The sequence below is a fragment of the Raphanus sativus genome, chromosome 4, assembly GCF_000801105.2.
Source record: "Raphanus sativus cultivar WK10039 chromosome 4, ASM80110v3, whole genome shotgun sequence".
In the NCBI taxonomy this organism is placed as follows: Eukaryota; Viridiplantae; Streptophyta; class Magnoliopsida; order Brassicales; family Brassicaceae; genus Raphanus; species Raphanus sativus.
In genome coordinates, this window is record NC_079514.1 from 10044491 (window position 1) to 10070008 (window position 25518).

Genomic DNA, 25518 nt, shown 5'->3' on the forward strand with positions numbered 1-25518 from the left:
AAGAGTAAATTCATAAGCATAACGTTTAAGCAGGATCTCGTCGTCCAAGTGTAATGGCCGGCATCTTAATGCTAACACATTCTAGATTCAATTCTCCTATTGTGGAAATGAAATCATATTATTCTGTTCATCAAAAGTGAGAATTTGTCTGTATGAATACTCGAAAAAGTACCTATCGTGAAATACACCTCCCGTCTAGAAATTAGTTCTGATTCAAATAGATTTAACTTAAGCCTTTTTTCAAACAAAAAAAAAAAAATAGATTTAACTTTAACCTTTTTTCTTGAAAACAAAAGATGGCAACGACTTTGGATCACATTACAATATTTCAGAGAGACAAAAATGGTCGTTATTAACAAGTAATAAGTGTGCACAAAAAGAATAATAAGTATTTTCAAATAAATTATATATTATATATATATAGTTTGGTTTAGACATTTGAAAATATGAATGACGTAGTATTTTTAAAAATTTTAATACAAAGTTTGGTTTATCTATTACTTATTTCAATTGCTATTAACTATAGTTTTCTTATTATTGTATTAAGTTACTAGTAACCTAAAAATTAAATATATGTAAATAATTTGAAATTAAGATATTTAAATAAAATACAGAAAGCATTAAAAATATAAAGAATTCACAATATATATATATATGTGTGTGTGTGTGTGTGTAGTTTTATAATGATATATACAGCTGTTATAAAAAAAATGATATATACAGTTCTAAATAATTTTCAAGTAGCGTGGATGGAGCAAATTAGAATTAAAATCCAAAACTCCTATAATCTCAAAAGAATTCAAAGATCAATTACTGAGTATATCAAAACCATATACATATCTCAATTTTATCTTGTGTCCACTTAAAAATTACATGAACTATTATTTTTTGCTTCAAACTAACTTTTGTCTAGAATTTTGGTAAGTTGGTTGAGATTATGACTAGACTAGCTAAATTTTTCTATATAATCTGAATTTGGAAAAATAAAAATCTGAATTTGGAAATAAATTTCTTACATACATTAATACATGCAAGTAATACTTAATTTCAAGTCCAAATAATTGAACCGACCGATTTGATAGTTTGATTTTCAGATTAGATATGCTTTTGACTAAATAATTTTTCTCTCAGTAATTGGTTAAGACTTTTTAGTCGAGATGTATTTGCAAAGAAAAACTCATTGTTGAATCGTTTGTTTAATTATCCCTAGATTTAGTCATATACTACACTGAATCAGAAACGTAGACAGACTCTCTAGTGTTTTTCTTGATTTATTTTCTATTAATGGTTTTATATAAAAATATGATTTATTAAAAACACTGTTGCTGATCGTTCTGGAAATAACATGAATTTCCTTTTATACCAACCGGCAATATGCGAAACTTTTTTTGGTCTAAATGTTAAAAAATATGCGACTTTAATCTGATTCAAAACTACATAAAGTCAAAAAATAAAAAGCCATATTGACTAAGCTTGTAATTAACTATATGCTATACTACTTTAATTTTTATGCTAGAATAAACAGTCTTTGGTTTTAACTTATGTTTTGAGATGTGCCATGTTAATGTTTTCTAGCATCGAGTCATTCATATCAACTATTGTATATCTATATTATTAAAATTAAAATACACAATAAAACTGTTTAGAAACTTGAATAGTAATCTTAATAAAGTTTGTTTGGATACACGGATAATAGTATTTATTAATTGTGTTTTCATATTTAATTTAGTTTAACAATTTAATTAATTATATTACTTTAATAATAATTTACATATTAATTATATTACCATAATAATGATAATGCATTTTTATCTATTAATTAATCAATATTAACTTTGTGCCAATTATAAAATCAAAAAATTTAAATAATTAGGTTTGCCATATGATTAAACATTTGGTTTAATTTATTTTACTAAAATATTTTTTTATTTTAGTTTCAATCGGTGGAAAATCACATACCCAAAACATAATTCAAAGATATGTTTTTGTGAATAAAATAATAACTTAAATCAAAATAATTAAAATGCGCTGTAAATTATTCACTCCATATAATTATTTAACTCTATTTCTATTTTGCCAAATATATTGAAAGAGTTTTTATTAGTTTATAAAATAAATTATATATGAATAATATCTATCTATTTAGGTACATGTTATTCTTTTCGGATATTGTTTTTTTGTATTGGAATCAAGTTCTGCTTGAATATTATAAACTTATGTGTAGATTTTGAGTTGGGTCATTCTAGATCTGGATGGATTCAGTTCTGATGTATAGGAACCCTAAAAATATCTAACTAACCAATGTATCTAAAACGGATTCGGATATTTGTAACAAAAATAACCATATAACCTTGATTCGATCCATATTTTTTGAATAATATTAATTATATTATGATACATCTAAAATATATAACAGTAATTGTAAAAATAAATATCGATGTATAAAAATGTACGAACTAATATCCGCGCGGATGCACGGATCAATCTACGTCGACTTTTTAGTCATTATAATCCGAATATTAAATGAGGTATAACATGATACGTGAATTCTAAAAATAGTTGGGATCAAGTTAGTTGGTGTTCGGTGCATCGCATGTGGCGACATGAGTCCAACTGCAATTGCGTTAAGATTCGAATGCAAATACTTTATATAGGTATATATTATTTAAAAGTTTATTGGAAGGAGTTGTTTGTATACTTGTATTTAAATACGACATTTATTTTAAACCCAAAAATCTACGTTACATCGATCTATTCTTTCATTGCCGTAAATTTGTGGTAATTACATTGGATAACAATGGACTAATTAGGGATCTAGTAAGAAATATATAAGCTGCATGATTAGTAAATAAAAACCATAGTTTCCCAATATAGATATAAAACAAAAATTCCGAAAACGATTTTATGTGGAGTTTTCATCAAAATATCAAAGAGATTTGTTTCTTAGTCAAAAAAAAAATATCAAAGAGATTTTAGTCACCGATCACTACTTTATATAATTCACAATTTCCAAAAGTGTACCTATCTTCTTAGTAGAAAAACGTTATTTCAAAAAAAAAAAACTTTAAGAAACGAAAAACATTTACCTATATTCTCAGTCATGTCGTGCATTTTCAACTTGTACCTAAGGTAGTTTAATTTTTAAATAATTCACTGAAAGAAACTTAAGTTTTTGATTTTTGTGTAGAAACGTGATATATTTTTCCGATGATCCGGTAGTGGAATATAACGCCCTGACGATGATTTGACAGACGAGTGTTAGAGATCCAAGTGTTCTGGTCAGAATGGATCCAAGTGTTATCGTCAATACTCCATAGTGATCATAAGAGCATCTTTATTGCAATATTTCATCACATCTTATGAAAATATAATAAAAGGAAAAAAGGAAAAATTAATGAGAGATGTGTTTTTTGGTTACTATGCAAAAAATGTTTTGGTGAATTTTGTATTTATTAAATAAAATGTTTGTGTACTTTAATTAATATGTTTGTTTCTTTTTATGTTTTTCATTTCTATGTTTCATTTTTTTCATAATAAGTTCAAATTGTATATTGGGTATCTTTTTATTTTTAAATAAAATTTAGTATTACTTTTTTATGTTTTCAATTTAAAAATTATTTTTAATGTTTTAAAAATTATTATATGTTTTAACATTATTAAATTATATAATTATTAAGATACAGTTCTATATCCTTCCACTTATCCCACTACTAATTATTACTAAACTTCATCTCTTATATTATTTTATTAATTTTTCACATCTAAGTTATATCTCCTCACTTATTCCATTAAGGATGCTCTAATGGATAAGTTAAAGAGTTCATTTTAGAAACAATTACACTCGGAACAGTTTCATGTTTTTTATAACACAATGAAACAGTTTTTGCTACTAGAACAGTTTCTTTTAACTAAACCATGCTATCTATTTCCTAACTAAATGAGTTAACTATAATTCTAAACTGACCACTACGGAATCTCTTGACATATCATGTGGCCATACGTGTTCCTAATCCTAGGTAATACTAGATTGCTTATCTATCTTATTAAAACAGAAACATTCTCTTGGACTTAACATTTATTTTGTAAGTTTTTAAATTAAATACACTTTTATACTTTATAGTTAAACCTACATTAAATAATTAATGTTCTTTTCTTTATACTATTATCAATGTTTCCAAACAATATACTTATTTCTTTATACTACTATCAATGTTTCCAAACGATATATTTTTTATACTACTAGCAATGTTTCCAAACAATACAATAATTAATCTTAGTTATTTTATATCTATCATTTTCTCTTTAAAATTTTGTAGAAACGTCATAATTTCATAAATTGCAAAATAATAAACTTTAGAATTTGGATTATAAGATTACAAATTATGAAACTATTATAATTTAAATCAAATTAGATTACATATCGGTCATCCAACAGTTCAATCGGTTAGTCTCGGATTTTAATGATTTTTTTTTTAATATGAATATTTTAAAAACCTAAATTGAATTGTCATATCTCCGGATTAACCGGTATAATCACAATCGGGTTGAATTAAAAAACACTGATTTAAATGCAAAAATATTCTAAATACACTCTTTAAATTTACCAAAATATTTGTTGTATTATTAGTGAAGTTTTTCATCGTAAAATATTCCGCGCTTCCAAACGCGGGTCAAAATCTAGTTGTCTTTATTGTTGCATCTCTAGCTAGGTCAAAAACCATGTAATAAAAATGAACTAGAATGCATAGGGTTTTCTAATTTTATTAAGAAATGTGAAATAAAATAAAAATTGTAGTTAATTTTAGTATTAAATATTATTATATTATGATATTAAATTGTGGTGAGAATTATATATTTCTTTTAACTTTATTCATTTTATAGTTTGAATATGTATTTTTTTATTACATATGTTCTAGTAAATGTTACTACTTCATAAATTTCGTTATATTTTTGTAAAAAAAACTAGCTTTTAAAACTTTACTTTTTAAGATATATCTTTTTATATCTGAATGCGAAAAAATGATAATGAAATTTTTGTATGTTGTTTAAATTTAGAGACATATTTTAAGAAAGATAAGCACAAATACAAAACAACAAAACAAATGATTATTAATATTAACAATGGTGTATAAACTGAAATAGTAATAGTCCATAAAATAAAAAGAATTGGTGTAGAAGTTAACAAACTTTTTAGTTTTGTAACTAATCAAGTATTTTTGATAGAAATTATTATATGACCTGGTGTTTAGTGATGATTATCTATATCTCTCGCTATAATTGATTTTGAACAGAAATACACCTACTTAACACATAAATTGTAGTAAAAATATTTCTTCATTCTATTGTTACAAAATCTTTGTAAAGAAAGAGTATATGGATTATCCATAAATATGGCTTGCATGTTTGTACATGTATAGACACTTTGAACATATGTTTGTTTCAATAGGATTTTTATAATATTATTTAGGAAAATAGGATTTAGATTCCTATTAATATCATAATACCTCTAAAATTAATCAGTTAATATGAATGAATAATAATAATAATAATAATAGTTGTTTTAATATTAAAAAATAAAAATAAAAAGAAATAGGTGGGAGAAAATATATTATGAGATATTTAGTGTAGATTTAGGAAAAATTTAATCGATTGTGATTTGACTATAATATATATCTATGTTATGTAAAACACTGTAGAGTGTGTGAGAAAATTTATTCTTCTGTAGATATAATATAATGTAAAAGGCAGAATAGACTACGACACATAAACATGAAAAGATAAATCGTAGAGTCATGGCTATAAATTGTAATCAAACTTAAATTAGACTAACGACATCTTGTTAGAATATAATCTAACAGATTTTAGCTTAGATAAAATATACAAAAATAAATGTTTGCGTTATATATATCTAAGATAGATATATGTATAAAACTTAATATTTGATTCCTAAACTAAATATATTGTCAGAATGAGTATTCTATCACCAGTTAGAACATGCAATAAATTATGATTCTACTATCTTATAAAGAATTTTAACATATAAATAGTCATATTTATATTTCCAATAATTTTTATATTTTAAGATTTGGTTTACTATTTCTCCTATTACAAAATGATAAAATACATCCAAAATGATCAAAAATATTAAAAGCTTTATATAGATAAATAAAAGTTGAGAATGCCAATTTTTTTAAGTTTTCCTTAATTTAGTTGATTAAGATACTAATGAATTGGTCCAAATATGCCCATTTTCTAATTTTTCCTTAATTTTGTTTGTTAAGATACTAATGAATTGGTCCAAATAGACATTTGTATACTAGGTTTCTGTAATGATTCTATTCTAATAGAATAGATAGAATAGATGAGAAGCTGTTGTTGAGTGAAAAAAGTTTCCAAAAGCTCAAGGCTCCCTCATACATGTAAAACATAACAACTATAAATTATGATCCATACAAGTTAAACTACTACCCTCCTAAACCGGTCTTTGTTAAGCTTAAACCAACGATAACAACAACAGCAACATCAACAAAAACAGATGCAGAACGAGGCCAAGTCCCATACATACAAACCACCCGCCCACTCAACCAGATAAAAAAAAAGAAAAAAAGAAAAGACCTTCCTTATTTTATAGAATTGACCAACAAGTCTAAGCTTCAGCCGAATTTTCCGGTTAGACTGCAAACCGAAATAGCAAACACAACCGCAACCACCCCCGCTTTGAAAAGCCCTCTGTATGAACCTCCCATAGCTGCAACCTTCTCGAATATGCTGCTCTTCCATCTCATGAAACTTCCACACCCCTTCGTTATAGTTTCCTCATCTGTATCCTTGACCTGCACGCATTTAATCACATTAAAAGTTAGAAAAAGAGTAAAAGTGTTCGTTCCACAACATATAAAGATTAAACCTCTTCTCACCTCTTGCTCGATACTGTTATGGTTAATCTGAAGACGCAGCCTTCTCGCCGCATTGCCCTGCATTGCAAACTGCTCAGCACCACCACCAGAGGCTTGCGCCCGTCGTGCCTTAATCTTGATTCCTGTTTCAGGCACGCCCTGCATTGCAAACTGCTCGGCACCACCACCAGGGGCTTGCGCCCGTCGTGCCCTAATCTTGATTCCTGTTTCAGACGCATTGCTACTTATCTTGTTGTTGCTTGTGTTGACAAGACTACGCGGCTCATATGTAATCTGTTCTGGCGTCGGCTGCACTACTACATGTTTCTGCTCTGGAAACTCGTAAGGAAACTCAAGAACCGAATCCAAGAGCTCAAACATAGATTGGTCGGTCTCGTTTGAAGCGTACTGAGTCTGAACATGAGCCCCATTCTGGTTACTGAACAGCTCGGTTACTCCGGATTGAAAACCGTTGAAAGAGGATCCAAGCTCAGATTGCAACGGAGAGAAAATATCGTAATCCGAAGTCTCCAACTCCAAATATGAGGTCCAATCGATATTGTCAAGCTGCTGATCAAAAAACAAAGTTCATAAGTTTACAATCCAGCTGTATCTATTTCTCCCACATCGGAAAGTTGAAGTAGATTTTAAGTAATATATAAGAGAAATGGATCAATCTTAACATACATCGGAGGTTGTAACCTCAGGAGCAGAGATTTCACTCTGACACTCGCCAGAGACTGCAAGAGAAGATTCCGCGACATCAGAAGAAGGCTTTGTCTCTTCGGTTTTAGGGAAAGCCAGAGAAACCTCAGACACTTCAGTTGGAGATGAGACTGCTGGTTCGACTTCACATGACTTTACAGCATCTTCTGGAAGCACAACATCTTGTTTTTTAAACAATTTGCATATGACAAATGGGTTCTGCAAAAACCAAAGAACCAAACCACAATCAGACAAAAGATTGAAACACACAAGTAATAATGTCATTCTGTACCTGGCCAGGATTAGTTCCATCAAGATCCTTCTCGGTTGCGCGATACTCGTGCATAATCCAACAGGTTCTTGTACCTTTAGGAGCACGACCTTTGTAGAACACAAGAGTCCTCTTAACGCCTATGATCTTCTTGCTGTTGCCTGATTTGACCATCCGGTCTTTCCCAGTCGCCTTCCAGTATCCAGCAACGGTGGCTCGATTCATCCTGCCCCCGCTCGGATACTTCCGGTCAAGCGGACAGAAGAAGAGCCACTCTGAGTCTGTTGTCTTCACCACAGACAAATCTGCAAACATCATCAAAGTGATCGCTTAATAGATGTGAATCAGAAAAGCTCACAAGTAACAATTAGATCGATCTGAGAATCTAAAGAAGAAGATACCAGGTAGATCCCATGGTTCCATTTTGCAGATATCGATGGCACGGATCACTCTGACGTCGTCATCACGGCCGTTGATCTTTTGACGGAGGTAGTAACGGACTAACTCCTCGTCCGTTGGACTGAATCTGAAACCCACCGGTAGTGAGTCAAGCGATAACACTTCCATAAGTCTTGATTCTCACCAGGTACGACTTTGAGGAGTTTCGAGCTCAAAGGAAGTGTATCAGAGATCCGATTCAAAAGTGTATCGAGAAGGAAAGAGAAACAGATTCCAGAATTTTACAAAAAAGAGAGAGAAAAAAAGAAGACTCGATAAGATTTTGGTAAAGTGAAGAAGATGAGAAGATGTGACACGATTTTGGTTCAGACAAGAGAGATAACGAAAAGCGATGAAAAAGCAGCGCGTGGAAATTGTTTGGTATTTATACACGCGCCACTTTCCAAGAAACAACAGAACCCCACGTTCGTTACGCGTAAGGGAAAATATGCAATTATCTGTTTTACCCCTAAAGCTGAGGATGAAAGTATCACAGGGCCACGGGGGTACATGAGTAAAGTTTGAGTGTGTCGGAAAGAGAGGTGTCAGCTAGCGAATCATAAGTTGACACGTAGATTGAGTAAAGGAAGCTTCGTTTAAGTTTTGTCCCAAGTTCCACGGCTCGACAGGTTTGGACAAGTAGCACATAACTGCAAATATGAAAATATATATGGGCCAGAGAGTGAGCCAATCTTACTCTAGACTTTATTTTGTAAGCCCAACCAATGTGAACCCAATTTTCTAAATACAAAAAAAAAAATATCATAAAGTTCCATAGTAGTTAGATTTTCAACTGGAAAGTAAACAAGGTCAACATCTCTTACAGTTCAGAAGACTAGCAATATTTTAAAACTACAGAAAATACATCGGTTGAAAATGCTAAAGAACAGTGACAGAGAAAACAACTTTTCAACCACAGGAAAATCTTCTTAAATAGTTGCAAAACCCCTTAAAGAAGAGATATTGACACGGACGTGGGGTGAACACCTGAAAAAGGTGGATGAGACAGTAGCTGTTCCACCAGAGAAGGTTGAGGTGGTTGCTAACGAAGCTAACGCACCAGAGAATATTGCGGTGGATGCACGAGAAAACGTAGTGCATGCAACTGAACTAGTTGTGAAACAGAAAGGAGGTGAACCTCTTGTGGCTGTTTGATTTAAAAATCAATATATACAATACTAAAAGGAGAATAAGATCAATAGATAGTGTGTCCACGTCAGATAGAAAAATCGTCCAATAGGGAAGTCGTTTTTTGCCACGTCAGACGTCGAGTTACATTTCTTTTTGTGGGCTTCTCTCTTTCATCTGAGCCTTTCATCTTCGTCTTCGTCGTTTCTTCTTCTCTAACCGATCGACGAACAATCCAATCTCTTCTCCACGTTTTCATGCAATCAATCCTCCGTTTCTTACATTTATGGCCTCCTTTAACCTTCCTCCCTCTGGATGTGTATATAAATCTATACTTCCGTGTTTGATCTCCGTTAAAATTGGTGATTTTCTCTCTAAAACCTATTGCGATGAATCCTGACGGCAAATCCAACGTTTCCGGCGATTCTATTCCGACGAAAGAAAACGGCAAAGCCTCTGTCTCCTCACCCGTTCAGATCAATCGTCTCGGAGATTCCGGAGGAGACTCCATCGTGTCGACCAAAGTTACCGGTCAAACCGGTGTCTCCTCAACTGGTGTCTCTTCCGCTCCTCGGGTTAAGCCAAACGTCAAGACGGTTTCCCCTCCGCCAAAGGTGACGACGTCAGCTCCGGTGGATCCTCTGCAAATCCGATAGAAGCAAATCCAAAGACCTGTGTCTCATCCGCCATTCAAGATTTTGTATGTGCCAAAGAAATGGAAGCCTCCTCGACAATGTGTTGTTTCAAGTTTCCGAACACCGCGACGCCTATGGCGGTAATTTATGAACTATTATGTTTGTAGCGATTAAGATTTGTGATAGTGTGAATACATATAGTGATAAGATGATGGATCGTTGATCATCTACCATGGTCTTGATATTAGGGTTTGCTGTTTTTAACCACATAGTTTCTCTGTTGGTGGAATCAGGAGTTAATATCAATGTCTGGAACTACCATGGACAGGTGATAGCGCTCTTGATTCTGGAAACAGACGGCTATCATGCAAGCTTGCCAAAATCACTGGGAAGTCATTTTGATTCCCACTTTTTTGTGCTAATGTAAGCATTTGATAAACTCTTATTCTCACAGATTGACACAGTGATTGTATTTGATTATTTGGGTCGATAGATTCACAGATCAGATAACCTAAGCAGCTCTGCATCTCGCTGCTCGAAATATTTTGATAGTGTTTCGAAAGAGTTAATGATTATGGCTTCAGTAGACATGATTAGCTGAAGATGTCTTTCAACCATGAAGTGATAAACAGAGCATTAGATGGAGAAACAGACACAAAGAGACAGTGCAGTTGCTCTTGAATTTGGGAGCTTCAGTTGCTCAAGTCACTGTGGAAGATGGAACCACAATATATCTTAAAGGTTATTATCATATTACATGCTGAGATTTTTAAGAGAGAAACTTAACTCTAGCTTATTGTTTCCCTTTGTCTCTCTCTGGTTTTGTATTTAACAACTTTCCCTTCTGCAGTTGTTCACGACGCCAAAAACACAATCTCGAGAAACACAGAGGATAAGGCAGGGCAAGAGGCTGGGTATTGATATCGACGGGATCTGATCCTGTAGAAGCTGTCGTAGAGAGACCACACAGACGATGGATGCTGCTACCACCCTTGACTTGAAATAGCGTGAGAAGTTTTGATCCATGTTTTGCATTCTGCTTCAGACAGCTTCTAGGTTTGTTTGGCTCTGAAGTTTAGATATGTTTAGCTAAATAGGATAGGACACTCATTAAATCTCCAGAGAACTTAGTTAAGTCACAAGTGTATAGTCATCAGCTTATAAATCCTTAGGAGTAGCATATTCAGGATTTTTTTGAATTGCTACTTTATTTCTGTTTGGAATCATTTTCTTCGCAGATATGAACATTGTGTATGGAACAGAGTACTTCACATGTCTCTGGTTTCCTGAAGATGGTGAACCCAAAGGTGAATACACAGCGAGAATCTCCACTCCCGGTGCTGTTACATCCAGCTGCATTTCAATCAACCTTTTGTCTCTCACATCCATATTTGTAAATAAAAATCGAACAAAGATAAAACATAAAACAGTATGACAGTCACCTTAAGAAGGTCAACAGCGATGGGGTTTGGACCACGAGAAGAGAAGGAAGCAACTTTAGGAGCTTTCTGATTAAAGACCTCAGTTTTTAGAACAGTGCCTTGCGCGAACCTCAAGATAACAAACGTAGATATATCAGCAGGACAAAAAAAAATTTCTGAGCAGATGTTAAATGCATGAAACAAAGAGAGTTGTTACTTTGTGGAGTTAACGTAAGAAACAAGAAACTCAAATTCATTTGGTGACAGAGCAGAGAGGGGAAAAGGGCAAATGGTGGCATAGTTTTTGTAGTCTTTAATTATGGTTGCAACAGCTTCAACTGAACTGAGTATCCGCTCACCAATATTTGGCTCTAGACCGAGACATTCTCCAAATATATATGGAGTTTTTGTTTTTATTTTTGGTTTTTTATGTATGAAACAACTTTATACGTATATTTTCATCAACAATTTTTTAATATGTATACTAAATTTTGACCTACGCTTCAAAATGCAGATTTATTTTTACAACTACAAAATATTTTTCATATGAATTTATATATAAGATATTGTATAGATGTAGACACATTTATTAGAAACCAAATAAACAAAACTAAAACTGAACCGAATTCATAAATAACCAAACATATTATATATCTCTAGAACCAAAAAAAATACAAAAACTGAACCAGAACCAAACTACGAACCAAATGTTTATATACCTACAAATATTAACTATATTTAATTTATAAATAACCATATATTAAAAATATTATTTATTAACCAAATACTTTTTATCCTAAAATTTTAAAATTATCCAAAACTGAATTGGAACCAAATCGTGAACCGATTTTCATATCTCTATACATATTAATTTAATTTCTAAGTAACCAAATATAATAAAATAATATTTATTAAATACTATTTATTAATCAAATTACCCGAAAATTTGTCAATTCAATACTTCAAAATGGTAACTAATCTAAATAAAAAATTTGAGGGGAAAGATCATTTGATATCAATAAAATAACAGAAATTAACCAATATATAAAAAGCAAAAAAAATATACAAACATAAATCGCGCGTAGCGCGATTCAAAAATCTAGTATATTTAACTTCTTTTTTTTCTTGTTTATGGACTCCTTTTTGATGCGTCAAAAGTTGTTTTATGGACTTGTATTTGATTTCTTGCTACTTTTTTATTTATTTATTTTATTTCTTGCTACTTAACCGTGGAACGTCGGCAAAATTCCAAGTAGTTTGATAACGACGTAGTATTTATTCTAATATAAAAATCTAAGTAATTGATAACAACCGGCCTACCCGACCTTTGTATTTTATTCTTTTTAACACTTTATGGGGAATCAGAAGAAGAGTCTAAACTTTGGAATTTCTTTCAACAATGTTCCCCAAATTTGGGTCCAAGTTTTGGCATCTTGTGGTTAATTGTTTATGACTTGCGAGTCAAACGCTGCATAAATTTAGGATTTGATTTGTTCACCACAAACTTCTTACAAAATCACATTTATATATAAACGTTTGTAATGGCATGTAGATTATAGAAACCAGTTGGTAGTCTTCAAAATCGCTCTACAACATAAGCGTAACGTTTATACTGACGAAGGTTGTAAGAAAGAAACTTTTGACTCGCTAGAGCATTAACAGCACGATGGTGGAGTAGAAAATTTCATTAAGTTGAATTCAAATGGACAAAGAGATCTGGAAACGAGGTTGCTGACAAATTAGCAAAGATGGAGTTCACAAACGGAGGTTTCTTTGAATCTTATTATTGTGTTCCTAGATCTAAAACTACTCTTTTACATAACGATTATGTAAACTCAGTTCATATCTAATGCAATTAGTTGAAGAAAAAATATAATACTGTCGGCATACATTAAATTTTAAGTAGATCTCAACATTTCTCAATAACTTCGTATGTTCGTGTCTCTAGCATATACTATTGGTTTGGCTATTTAGATCCTAGCACTTGGCATTTCCTATTTATGAAAAAAAGCTTTGAAGGAGATCTCAAACCATTAGTGTGTTTGACCAGAAAAACAAATAAAATGTGGCGTCATAGTACTAATGTCAGTATAGATGATTTTATATGATATATACATTAACTATACCAGTATTGGGAATATGCTTCCGGAAAAGAAAAGAAAAATTCATACGCAACAATTTACCAAATTGGAAATTTTACGGTTGATTAAATATATATCTCACATTACAGAATCTTGGAGATAATAACGTTTTATTCACTAAACAACAGAATAACTCGCTGACATGGTTCAACAACCATTGAACCTGAATCGATACAACTTATGAAACCAATATGTTAAGAAAGATATCTCAACTAATTACTACACATTGTCAGCTAAGCTTCTAATCTCAGTCTCCTCCGCGTCCGCGACCCCAACGCTACAATCCATCGAGTCGAATGTTAAATCAAGAAAGTACAACAAAGAAACAAGAACGCAGCAAGTTATGAGCATTGGGATGGGACCAAAGATCCATAAAAACAAAGGCGATGAGAAGTAGAACGCTCTTAGTCCTAACGACCAGAAGTAGCTGCCACGGTTAACAGTTGCAGCCACATAGTCTTGGTTTATCATAAGACTACCGCGACCATGACCACCCGCAGAAACAGCCATGAGCTTTTTGAAAGGGACATTGATGAGAATGCTTGCATGGCTGTAGTAGCGGATTGATTGGACGTTGAGAAGAAACGCCACTAAGAAGCAAACGAGGATTGAGAAAAACTTGATCGAGAAGGCTCGGTCGCTTTTGTCTCCAAACACAAACCAGACCGACCGTTCTCCTGTACCGCTAGTCATTAGGACAGCGATTAGTGAACATAACATTATCGCGGTTGATGCCAATAGAGTTGACGCCATTATGTTGTTTCTTAGCGTTTGAACCGCTAGAACGCCGTTCTTTGATGAATCCTGTTCTCATTTGTTGAAACATAGATCAGTTGCAATCGAGTTGTACAAGAAAACTAAACCCAAAAAGAGGAAAGTTATTGGTGGAGGAAACAAAATTGTATTTTGTTTTTTACATTTTTCTAAAAGAGTAAAAACATTAGCATCCTTTTTATTCCCATTAAATGCAAAGCATCTATTCACTGTCATTAGCTTTCACATTTGAGGACATCTATTGAGGAATTTTTTCAGAATCTACAGATACGTAAAGAACTTTTATCTATTGTATATTTTATGTTATAAGAAAAAAAAATCTCTCAACAAAAATAATAAACAGTTAGATTCTGTTTCAATATACAAGAAAATTGTTAATTGGTAAAAAAAATAAAAAATAATTGTCAATTGGTTAGGCGCATGCATGATGGATGATACACACACATATAAACATGCACAGATTCTCAACGTCTTATCATCCAACACAAAAGGAACTGAAAACGTTGGCAATATTTTCTTTACCACGAAAATCTCTATACATGCATATACACTTATCATTTATCTTATCTTTTTCAAATTGACTAACATTCATCGCTATATGTAAACAGTAAACACTATATGCAATTTATATATGAGTTACACATCTACATCTGTAACGATGTGTATCGATGAGTACTGGATTCTCCTTAGTAATCTCCAACCACCAAATAAAATCAAAGATCCGAGAAGAATCTTTTCATTTATCGGGGGAAATGTTCATCGACTCATGCAGATAAACATGGACAGATCTAAGGCTATGACAAAAAAAAATTAAATCATCTAAATTTTTATGACATAGCAAATAATATTCTTAAATAATCAAGAAAAAGGAAAAGACCTCCATCATGGCTTGGACCCAGAGGCGGCGGTTAAAGGCGTTGAGGCCAACGACGGTGGAAGATGGACGGTGAATGATGCGGTGGAGAAGCCAGAGATGATAGAAAACCATCAAACCCATCCCTAGTGGCACCAATATGTAATCCAAATACTCAAGCTTCATTTTTCTTAGATCAATGAGATTGATCTAAGTTCACAGAAGAAATTAATAATAAAAGAAAATGAAGGCAGAGCGAAGAGAGATTAAGAGAATCAAAGTGGAGTACGGGTCTTATGTGGACCGTTGCGTATCTAATGCGCTTATGTTTATCTCTCTCTTTGTTTCGTTATGTACTTCCCGGATTCTCAGCCGTTTCCTCTCTCACTCTTACCTCCTTTTATAGATTTGAACCTTTATGTATACACGCGTGTATTAGTGTATATGTATATACATACGCACACCTCCACTTGTAAACAACGAACCCTAGCTGTCAGGTTTTGACCGTGTTTTGCCAATGTTTTTAATTATTACCCAAACATACATTTAAAATTATGAAAAATAAACTAATACACGTTTCAACTAATTGAATTTATTCTTTAACCAACAAATAAATGGATTGATGTTCACTATTTGACGTGTATTGAATCCCAAAATGCTTAGACTATATTTGAAGGGCATTTAAATATCAAGAAAAGGAATCTGTAACTTAAAATGCAATTAAGAACACATTCCTTGATAATCATTTAAGCTTTCAAATTGACATTTGAAATCAGCGGGAGATATCAATGAATTAACAAGAAAACAAATGTTTTTTTTGTTAACTCAGGAGTAAGATCCCAGATACAAACAGATCCACATTAATCTCTTGGAGGTGCGTGATCTACAGATAAAGTCACACACTAAATTTTTTAAACAGGTCGAAAGCAAAGATACATATCCGTGTGGATATCCAAAAATATCATGCAGTAGTTCCTTTGAGTAGAATTTGAACTCGCAATATGAATGTAGTAAAGAGTCGGTCTTTTACCATTGTATCATGGACATATATATAAAAAAAAAGAAACGGACGCAAATATGTAAACAATTGTATTTCAACAACTACAACTATCAAAAAAAAAAAAAAAAAACAACTACAACTATCACTCGACCGAAAACTTTTTCCAACAACTCACAACTCAGAAGCGTGCAAAAATATTACGGATTCAAATTTATTAATGTGTGTTTGTGAAATGTAGGGTAACTAAAATTAAAAATAAAATAAAGTGAAAGCAGCAAATTGATGTCGCTCTTAATTGAAAATGAGGAAAATATGAATTTTGAGGAGTGGAAAAAACTTTCAGAGCATAAAGGCCCACTAAAGATCCATGGTGACGCCTGTCTTTACTTCACAGCTGATTTGGCACTGGTATATTCCTTTGATGCTTCCCACTTCTTTTTTGTTTTCGGTATGAATGCTTCCTCACTTTACAACAACAACTCAATTACAGAATTCAAAATATTTTAATAATGGGTGTGATAAAAATTTATCGCGGCATAGTAAGATTCGGAAAATTCCAGAAGCATCATTCATGGTCCTAATCTTTAATGCAAGCACAGTAGCCGTAACTCGTTTACACTTAGCAGGATGGAAAATAAATATTGTAATCAGCATTATGATTATTTTATTTTTCCTAAATAGCGACTCAACAAGCATCATAGTTTACGTTTACGTTGTGGTACAACTTGCTAGAGAGTAGATCCGTTTATTTGTCACTTGCATGTTCTTTCCACAACAACTACCACCAAGTCCTTAGTCCTATGGGGAGAGGTTTGAGAGTTCAGAAAATATTAAGTTTCGCATTAAATTGGAGCCAGTCACATGTTGTCGTCACCACCAACTAAAAGCCTATCGTTGACTTCTTAGTTCAGAGAATTTAATCAGTCTGTTTAGTTTCAAGTCTAGTATTTGTATCTGTCTCGAACAAAGCATCCGTATTCCGTACCTATATATTTTCACGTTGGTTTATCTTATCTTGGATCAGGTTAACACGTGGTGGTCGTATTCATAAACTTCCAACAAGAAGAGTATAGGGCTACGTGCTTATTATTTACACCTCATAACTAAAACAAGGTTTTTTTTTTTTGAACTGAGTAACTAAAACAAGATTCATCGTACTCTTTTCATTTTTTTTTTTGTTAAAAGTACTCTTTTCATTTTAGACAAATTTAGTTGTCATTTTAGAATTTTGCATACAAATTAAAAGTGAGCTAAATATTTAAGTTTGCGCTTGTTTGACCCAGAGCCGGCTTAGTAGGGAGGACGGTCAGTGCAACCGCCCCAGGACCCCGCTCCTAATCCAATAATTTTAGGGGTTTTGGTTGTTTTCATTAGCATATTTGATCACAAAAATTACTGGTTAAATATGTTATATATATTCTGATGTTCGTGAGTCTAAAAGGCGAAGAAGTAAACATACTAAAAATAACGATTTTTTCTGTCAACACTAAGAAATTAACTAGCTATAGGGGTCTTAAACAAATATTTGTCCAAGGGCCCATGAATGTTTTAAGCCGGTCCTGGTTTGACCATTCTAATTATATATCTATTGTTTATCTTAGCTCAGTTAGAAGCAAAAAACAAAAATAGAAAATTTATATTAAAATTATAAAATAACACTTATTTGTAACAAAATTTCTATATACGATAATTAATTTAAAACATAATTTATGTTTTACGATTTGAATTGTGAAATTCTACGAAAATGCATGGCACGGCTAATCAATTCTTTTTTAGATAAAAATCTTAAATTTTATTATCCGAAAAGTACATAGAAGATATAAAAGTAGAAAATTCAAAATTGAAAATAAACAGAAACTAAACCTAAGACTCAATCTAAACTTCACAAGGACATACTACAAGCTGAATATCTATCTAAAAGATACATTTCAGTCAGAGCAAACACTTGCCACAAAATAGAAATCGCAGTAAAACCGAAGACTGAATCCGGTAGAACTTGATAGTACCCGATGATCAGTCCTTAAAATTTGATTCCTAAGAACAGCTTGCGATAAACTTCATAATCTGCAGCCATCATGAAAAGAGGAACACTCGAGCAATCCACCCGCTTAAACAGAGACAAGCATTCATTTGGAGAGATTGAACTCCTCCATAGAACAAACGGGATGCAAGAAGACAATGATTGAACCAAGACCTTCTAAACCTGCAAAAAATAGAGGAAAATAGTCTATCTAGAGGACTAACTGGTCATCCAAGCACTGGGATAACCAGGCTTTAGCACCGCACATAACAACGACTGAACCAACCTAAGCTTTATGACGACCCCCTGACCCCAAATAGAGGACATGTTCTATTATTACGAATAATTTCTATTTAAATTCTAATAAACCCGGTTAAAAATCAAATGTGTGCAACTAATCCAAAAATCCAATAATGGTTGACATGATAAAACCTAGACTAATCTGATGATATTTATATGTTTTTATTAGATTTTTAATATATTTTTAATAATACATAAATTTGAATAAACTATTTGATATGCTATTCCTAAATTTTGATAAAATTTTACTCTGTCATTTATAAGAAATCAAGGGAACATGAAAGAAAATAACCAAATTTATTGACATAATTTAATATTACTTTTTCATTATTGATGATCTATTATAATTTTGTCCTGTTTTAGATTTAAAATTTAATTTTATACTAATATTTATTTATTTATTTTTAGCCAAAATCCTAATTTGGTAGATAAATTAATCAAATAATTTGTATTTCATAATTTTGAAAGATTTTTTTTATTATATTGGTAAATAAAACATAAAACCAGTTGAAACCCATTACAAATAGATCTCAAACCTCTTTAAGTCATTCCATTGATTTTATAGATTTGTTATAGATTGTAAACGGTTATATATTTGAAACTTTGATAGAACATCTCCAGAAAAACACTCTATTTTGAAGTTTGCAAAACTTCATATTTGAAGTTTTAAGTTAGTTTTCTCCAAAAATAAAATTTCAAACTTAACTTCAAAATAATTTATATTTTATGTTATGGTTCTTATATCTATGATACTTAATTTAAATTCATAAAGCTTTATAAATAAATAGCACATATATAAAAATATTATAGAAATATTAATTAACAAAATGATACAATATTTTACATAGAAATATTAAATTACAAGTAAATTACTACATATTCTGTAAATTAGTATATTTGTTAAATTTCTTTTCTAATATTGCTGTTATCTAAATCTAGTTTTGAAAAAATGAACTTATTTTAAAGATTTTATTTAATTTAATTTTATTTGTAGAAATTAAAATTATAAAATCAAATTTGAAATATTTATGAGTTATAAAATTTTGAAGGATTAAAAAGATTAAAGAACAAAATATTTGAGAATTATAAATATAATATATAAATGTAAAGACCAAAATGCAATGAAAAATATAAAACTTAAAATTTAAAGTTTTGAATAATAATATTATATATTTGAAGTTTCACTACTCAAACTTCAAATTTGAAAATTTGAAGTTTTTTTTTTTGAATAACAAAAAAATTCATATTTGAAATTATATAATGTTTTTTTGGAGATTCTTTTATAGGTTTGTTCATTTACCTCAAACCTGTTCTCACATTAAAGGTTTGGAGCTCTGTTATAGATTTTACGATGGGGGCTTTGCTATATATTGTCACTAGGGCTGGCCCGCCCTACGGGCGGGATGTAAATTTAAAAGTAATTTAAATAGTTGGTGTAAATATTTAATATAAATTTTTATTATTTAAAAATATACATATTAGCTAAATTTTGTACATATTATTGTATTTGAAGATTAAATAAACCATACTATCTGGAAATTTTAGTTATGATATATTAACATATTTTTTCTTGTTAAAAGGTTTCAAAAAGTTTATTTTGTTAAATAATTTACGTTTTAATTATAAAATATTCTAGAGTTTGGCCTGTCCTACGGGCGAGTTAGTAATTGAAAGATTACATATTATTTTATCAATTTTACTGAGTATTTTGAAATGATTAGTTTACTATTTTTAATAATTTCACAATTTGTTTTTCAATTCAAATCTATATTCGCTAACTCTAAGTGTATATGTGTATATTTATTTTTTTCTAGATATATTTTTAAGGAATGATACTTTGTATCGGTGTATTAATAAGCAATTTTATAACCAATAATTTTAGCCTGGCTCATTTAACAAATAATCAAATAATGTAATTGTACCCTGGTAGTTATATTTGATGTGGTTTGTATTAGTTACCAATCAGTGTTTTGAAAATCCGATCCGGACTCGCGGTTGAACCGGTAAATCTTGTCTGAGTTTTGTGAAAAACCCAAAATTTAAAACCCAATAAAACCCGTTAAAACAACTAAAACCTAAAACTTGGTTACCGGTTGAACCACTGGTTAAACCAATAGATAACTTTTATTTTTTTTAGTTTTTAGTTATGTTTTCAAAATCTATTTTGTATTATTTTTATTTAAGAAATTAGGTTTTTCAGTTTTGTTGTCGGTAATTTATTAATGATGTTTTACTTTTGGTATGTTTTGAATGTGAAGTTTAATTTTATTATTCACATTAGTTATATAAATATTCACATATTATGAATTTGAATTTGTTTTGAAATATTACTCTCATCAGAATTATATATACATGTATTTATATTTTTTGTATTTTGTCTTTAGTCTTAGGTTTGGATTTGCAAATGATAGATAGATGTTTATAAAAATATCCTTTTTTGTTTCGAAAAGGTTTGATTGAGGGGTGATTATATATGATGAGATTTATTATGTTTGATGAAACAATTTTTATTTTACGGTATAAATCTTTTGACTTTTTTATTGTTTATTTTATTTTAGAAAAGGTTTACTATATGTTTATTATTTTTTAAAATCTGTTATATGTTTTTTGAAGGAAAAACCCTGTTATTGTTATAGCTATGTATTTTTAATACTGTGACTACAATTGTTTTAGTTATTGATTTATATTTTAAAAGTAAATAAAAATGTGAATAAATAACACATTCAGATAATGTGGAAGCTGCGTTGTAAAATCTGGTATTATTATTATTATTATTTTGCTAAAATATGTTAATACCATTGAAAAATGAAATCGGAAACTACAAATGCAAGAACATATTCTAATTGAACTCCATGGCAAAAATAAAGAAAAAATAGGAAGCCAGTACAAAACAGAGCAGTTCTCAAGAGATTAGCTTATCCAAACAGATAATAAGTTATGAAATTGCCGTATATGCCTTCTTCCCAAAATGATGTCACGCACTTCTCGATCGATGACTCTAAACAAACTTATCACCGTTATTGACTGCTGGTTGTGAAGAATGTTGTTGCGTTGATGCCATAGATGAAAAATCGCAGCTTGAGCCGCCACTCCTCAGCGTTCTAGGAGCAGCTGCTGAGCCCTGCCTCAGCGATGATAAGAGCTCTGCCCGTGGAGAAAATAGATTGCGAACTGGATCAAGGCGTAAGAGGAACAGTTTCCAGACCTCCCTGCTGTAGCAAAACATGCCAGTGTCAAGGCATAAGAGGGTCATTTGCCACAGCACACAGACATCAAAGAGTGATTATGTTTAAAATAAGTATAATAGAAGATCAAGTACCTGAGATTCCATCACTGAGGAAATTAAAATGAGCATATCAGCGACTGTTGTTAATAATAAAATGAAATTCAGCATTATTGCATACTATAAGTTTGAAGGGAGACACGATAAAAGTCATGTACGTACACAAATAAATATGTATCCTACCATTTTTGATACAATTGAACATTTTTGAAGAGTGGTTTGCTATAAGTACATATGTTTATATGACAACACTATTAGTACATATATTTATATGATAACAAAACTTAACGTTGTTCTTTTAGAAACACAATCTTAATATTGTTCCTTTAATTTCGGAACTAAATATCCATTTTTTTAAAAACCCTCATCACAACTTAATTTCAAATGGGTTTATGCTCTGTTAATCTCATAATCTTCAGAAAAGATGTAAAACCACATTTCAAAAAAGAACATGTAAAATCACTGTTGCAACTACCGTGGCTAGTGACCACCAATAGCCCGTTGCTTGATCATGTACCACCGTTCCCTACGCAAACAATATCGAGAATCAAAGTAGCTATTGCAACCCAAGAGTAAATATTCACTAAAATTTCAAAGCAGATTTGATTACTTTATACCTGCAAGAAACTTCTCAGCTGCACCATTGGCAAAAGGGAAGAGATCAAATCATTTCAAACAACATCAAACACTAATGGCAGTCCAAACTAACATAAAAGTAACAGTTACTTGTGGATACCAAAACAAATCTTTTGTTTTAATTTGTAACATAAAGGCAAAATAAGAAAGAAATTTTAAATTTTTTTATTTATACTGAAGAAATACAAAAGAAAAGGCTTCGTCACTATCAACTGTAGTTTCTGGATTATTGGGATCAAATAATAAATACAAAAAAACATAAAAACTGATTATCTTGTCTACACTTGTGGGTGGAGACTTGGTTGCAGAACTTGTTGATCCAAGCATAAAGCTTCCTCCTATTCTAGCTCCATCATTGGAGTTAGATCTTCCATCACTTTACTTGACCACCTTCTTCTCCTCTGGTTTATTAGACATAAAAATTTCTTGCAGCAAGCAATCCAATGCATTCCACGCCTTTGAAGATATTACAACAAAACAATAACCCGATTAAGTAAAACCAATGAAATTAGAAAAACAGTTCGGATGGTTAAAAAGATTGATTTGGTTTACCTTTTGTCTCCAACCAGAAGATAATGTTCCGGTTTCCCTTTAGCCTTCTTCTTCTGCTTGTTTAGACCAATTTATGAAGTAACAAAATTACCTTAGAACCTGATACATCATATAATCATAAAGATATTTAGTTTTATTCTTGATTCAAATAGAGTTTTTGTCAAAAACTTATCAATTTACTTACTGTTTTGTGATGGTTTCATTGAATCCTTCAACACTTTCTCACTGGACTTCTGAGCTAATTTTCCATTGAACCAAAATAATTCTATTCCTCTTTTTGACAAAAGGAATCTCGAGAAGATCCCAAAACAAAGTATATTGGCTTAAAGACAATGCTCTTCTCCCCAGTAAGGCCGTACCAGACATCTTGATATCCTCTAAACATTTGGGCAGCACTGAAACCGTTGAAGACTCTTTCCATTTATTTACAATATCAAAACGGAATAACCACTCTGTTGGGCATAGCTGAGATTTGTCTTCTTTAGTAATATCCTGCAGATTTCTTAAAACTATCATACAATAAGCTATTTTTAAAAACAAAAACATTGTTGAAAACTAAAATCAATGATATTTGACTCAAATGGTATATATAACATATGAGCTTTACCTGTCCCCACTACAGACTCTCGTCTTAATATACTAAGCAGCCTTTATCTTAGTACAGTACCATCAATGAATTTCCCCATATGTATCTTCATACCTTCTCTGAAGCAGAGCATTAGTAATTCTTTTATACGTGGCAATCTCTTGACTGTAATACAGAAACCGCAACCAAAGCTCTTCTTATCGCCAAGACCATTTACAGAGACAAACCCAGTTTGTAAAGACTTTGACTTTAAATCATCATCTGCATTTGTTTGAGCCATTGTCAGATTAAAAAGACAGAAGAGCTTAACAAAATGAAGAAGCAAACATATGACTAAGATCACAGACTAATTAAGACCACAGACTAATTAAGACCACATTACTTCTCAATCTTAGAGGAAAAAAACTTGAGTTTGTTTTTAAAATCGCCGGAGCTACCTTGGCTTCAAGGAGAAGCGTATTGACGTCCATAACGATTTAAGAAGAAACCCAAACGAATCGATTGAGTGCAGCCACTAACCGTTCATGTTTCCCTTTGTCAAGGAGAGGAAATCAACGCAGCAACCTGACCTCAACTGGGAGGAACATTTACCACATTTTAAATCAGAAAGAAGAACTTTGGAGATCGCCAATTATGAGAAAATAAGTCTACTTTGTTGGTTCAACAGATCGAGAAGATGATTTTGAGAGGAGGAAGGCTAACCTTTTTATATTAGCAGCAACACCGCCTCTTAGAAGAGAAGCTCACATTCAAGGCCAGATTGTGGTGGATGGAGTTAAGAAAATGTTTAATGAAACGAATCTGTAATCGTGAACGTTTTGGTTGAATAAAAAGAAGATCAGACGACGGCGAAGAACAAAGAGCGGAGATGAACATTGTTCTGTTAGGGTTGACTGTGACACGTGTCACACTCTCAGACTTCGAGTTTATGACCTGTAATCCTAGGTGGCAAGCCTTGGAGTGAGAGAACTCTATTTTATATAAATAGATTCCACTTATTACGAATACTAAACTTAAGTTGTAACTGCATTTGGTAAAAGAAAAAAACAAAGGAATAATTCACATCAAAAATTCATTTCCTATTATTCAGTTGAAATTCATTACGAATATACAATTGTTTTGTTAGATTTCATGTTAGTAAATGATTTTGTTTTAATAATATTAAATACTGATATAAAATCTTATGTTTTGGCAAAATGTACAAAATTCCATTTTTTTACTTTTGATTTGGTTATATATCATCAATATATCTTATTATTGTACGAAAATCAACAAATTCAATTTTTTTTACTTTTGATCTGGTTATACACAAATATAATCACTTTCCTGCATCTCAATAATCAATATAATTAATTCAGAATCATCACTAATATTTATATACCTTGCCATTGGACCCATTTTAATATGCTAACCATCATTAATTTATCTATCTTACGGAAATCAATATTCTCTCTGTTTCTAAAAAATAGATATTTTAGAATTTTTACATATATTAAGAAAACTCATTAAATTTTGATTGTGAGTGCATTGTTTTATGTGAATAACAATTTTCTATAACTTTTACCCAATAGAAATTCAATAAACACTATTAATTTTTTTGAAACTTAAAATTTTTCATTAAACCAAACATTGAAAATGTAAAAAAACTATATTTTTGAAACAATTTTTTTTCAGAACATCCATCATTTAGGAACGGAGGAATAGTACTATTTTACGTATAACTGTAAATCAGTTTTAGTTTTCACAGGAATAATGCTAAAGTGGTGAAACCCATGTCTGTCACCTACCCATGGTTTGATAACGAATCTATCTGTATACTACTTAATCTAGTTTAATCTAATTAATTAACATATGTCACATGTAACAAATAACTTCAAAT

At 31.3% G+C, this 25518-nt stretch overlaps 3 protein-coding genes and 1 long non-coding RNA gene across 10 annotated transcripts; 1 reads left to right on the top strand and 3 right to left on the bottom strand.

The window, feature by feature from the left end:
- Nucleotides 1-6389: 6389 nt before the first annotated feature.
- LOC108855146 (NAC domain-containing protein 91) lies at nt 6390-8596 on the bottom strand. 2 transcript variants are annotated; one of them, XM_018628880.2, is made up of 5 exons: nt 8274-8596; nt 7894-8177; nt 7584-7820; nt 6918-7463; nt 6390-6833 (listed from the first exon to the last, which is right to left on the bottom strand). In XM_018628880.2, exons 1-5 carry the CDS (start codon nt 8437-8439, stop codon nt 6654-6656), a joined length of 1413 nt encoding a protein of 470 aa, XP_018484382.1. In that variant the 5' UTR covers nt 8440-8596; the 3' UTR covers nt 6390-6653. The 2 variants fall into 2 exon arrangements, with proteins under 2 accessions (XP_018484382.1, XP_018484381.1); XM_018628879.2 differs by having other exon boundaries at nt 6918-7466.
- Nucleotides 8597-9629: 1033 nt separating this feature from the next.
- Nucleotides 9630-12159, top strand: LOC108852865 (E3 ubiquitin-protein ligase XBAT32-like). Of its 6 annotated transcripts, none has more exons than XR_008944095.1 (4): nt 9630-10213; nt 10402-10814; nt 10924-11129; nt 11312-12159. XR_008944095.1 is itself a non-coding variant. In XM_018626340.2 (4 exons), the coding sequence occupies exons 1-4, from the start codon at nt 10141-10143 to the stop codon at nt 10992-10994; spliced, it is 393 nt and encodes a 130-aa protein (XP_018481842.1). In that variant the 5' UTR covers nt 9630-10140; the 3' UTR covers nt 10995-11304. The 6 variants fall into 6 exon arrangements, 2 of the variants coding, with proteins under 2 accessions (XP_018481842.1, XP_018481843.1); XR_008944097.1 differs by having other exon boundaries at nt 10924-11080; XR_008944098.1 differs by lacking the exon at nt 11312-12159 and having other exon boundaries at nt 10367-10496; nt 10567-10814; nt 10924-11304.
- Nucleotides 12160-13728: 1569 nt separating this feature from the next.
- LOC108854000 (uncharacterized) lies at nt 13729-15655 on the bottom strand. Its single transcript, XM_018627485.2, has 2 exons — nt 15287-15655; nt 13729-14439 (listed from the first exon to the last, which is right to left on the bottom strand). The coding sequence occupies exons 1-2, from the start codon at nt 15446-15448 to the stop codon at nt 13855-13857; spliced, it is 747 nt and encodes a 248-aa protein (XP_018482987.1). The 5' UTR covers nt 15449-15655; the 3' UTR covers nt 13729-13854.
- A 7046-nt stretch (nt 15656-22701) lies between these two features.
- Nucleotides 22702-24459, bottom strand: LOC130510629 (uncharacterized). The gene is made up of 6 exons (XR_008944324.1): nt 24342-24459; nt 24077-24213; nt 23661-23900; nt 23238-23545; nt 23054-23152; nt 22702-22957 (listed from the first exon to the last, which is right to left on the bottom strand). It is a non-coding gene; the product is annotated as an uncharacterized LOC130510629 (long non-coding RNA).
- Between the last annotated feature and the right edge of the window lie 1059 nt (nt 24460-25518).

Coding starts and splice junctions, on each gene's coding strand:
- LOC108855146 (XM_018628879.2), bottom strand. CDS start 8,439: ATGGAAGTGTTATCGCTTGACTCACTACCGGTGGGTTTCAGATTCAGT. Junction 8,178..8,273: donor GGAACCATGGGATCTACCTG/GTATCTTCTTCT, acceptor TGATGTTTGCAG/ATTTGTCTGTGGTGAAGACA. Junction 7,821..7,893: donor ATGGAACTAATCCTGGCCAG/GTACAGAATGAC, acceptor TGGTTTTTGCAG/AACCCATTTGTCATATGCAA.
- LOC108854000 (XM_018627485.2), bottom strand. CDS start 15,448: ATGAAGCTTGAGTATTTGGATTACATATTGGTGCCACTAGGGATGGGT. Junction 14,440..15,286: donor GGGTCCAAGCCATGATGGAG/GTCTTTTCCTTT, acceptor AAATGAGAACAG/GATTCATCAAAGAACGGCGT.
- LOC108852865 (XM_018626340.2), top strand. CDS start 10,141: ATGTGCCAAAGAAATGGAAGCCTCCTCGACAATGTGTTGTTTCAAGTT. Junction 10,214..10,366: donor ACACCGCGACGCCTATGGCG/GTAATTTATGAA, acceptor TGGTGGAATCAG/GAGTTAATATCAATGTCTGG. Junction 10,497..10,695: donor TCCCACTTTTTTGTGCTAAT/GTAAGCATTTGA, acceptor TCAACCATGAAG/TGATAAACAGAGCATTAGAT.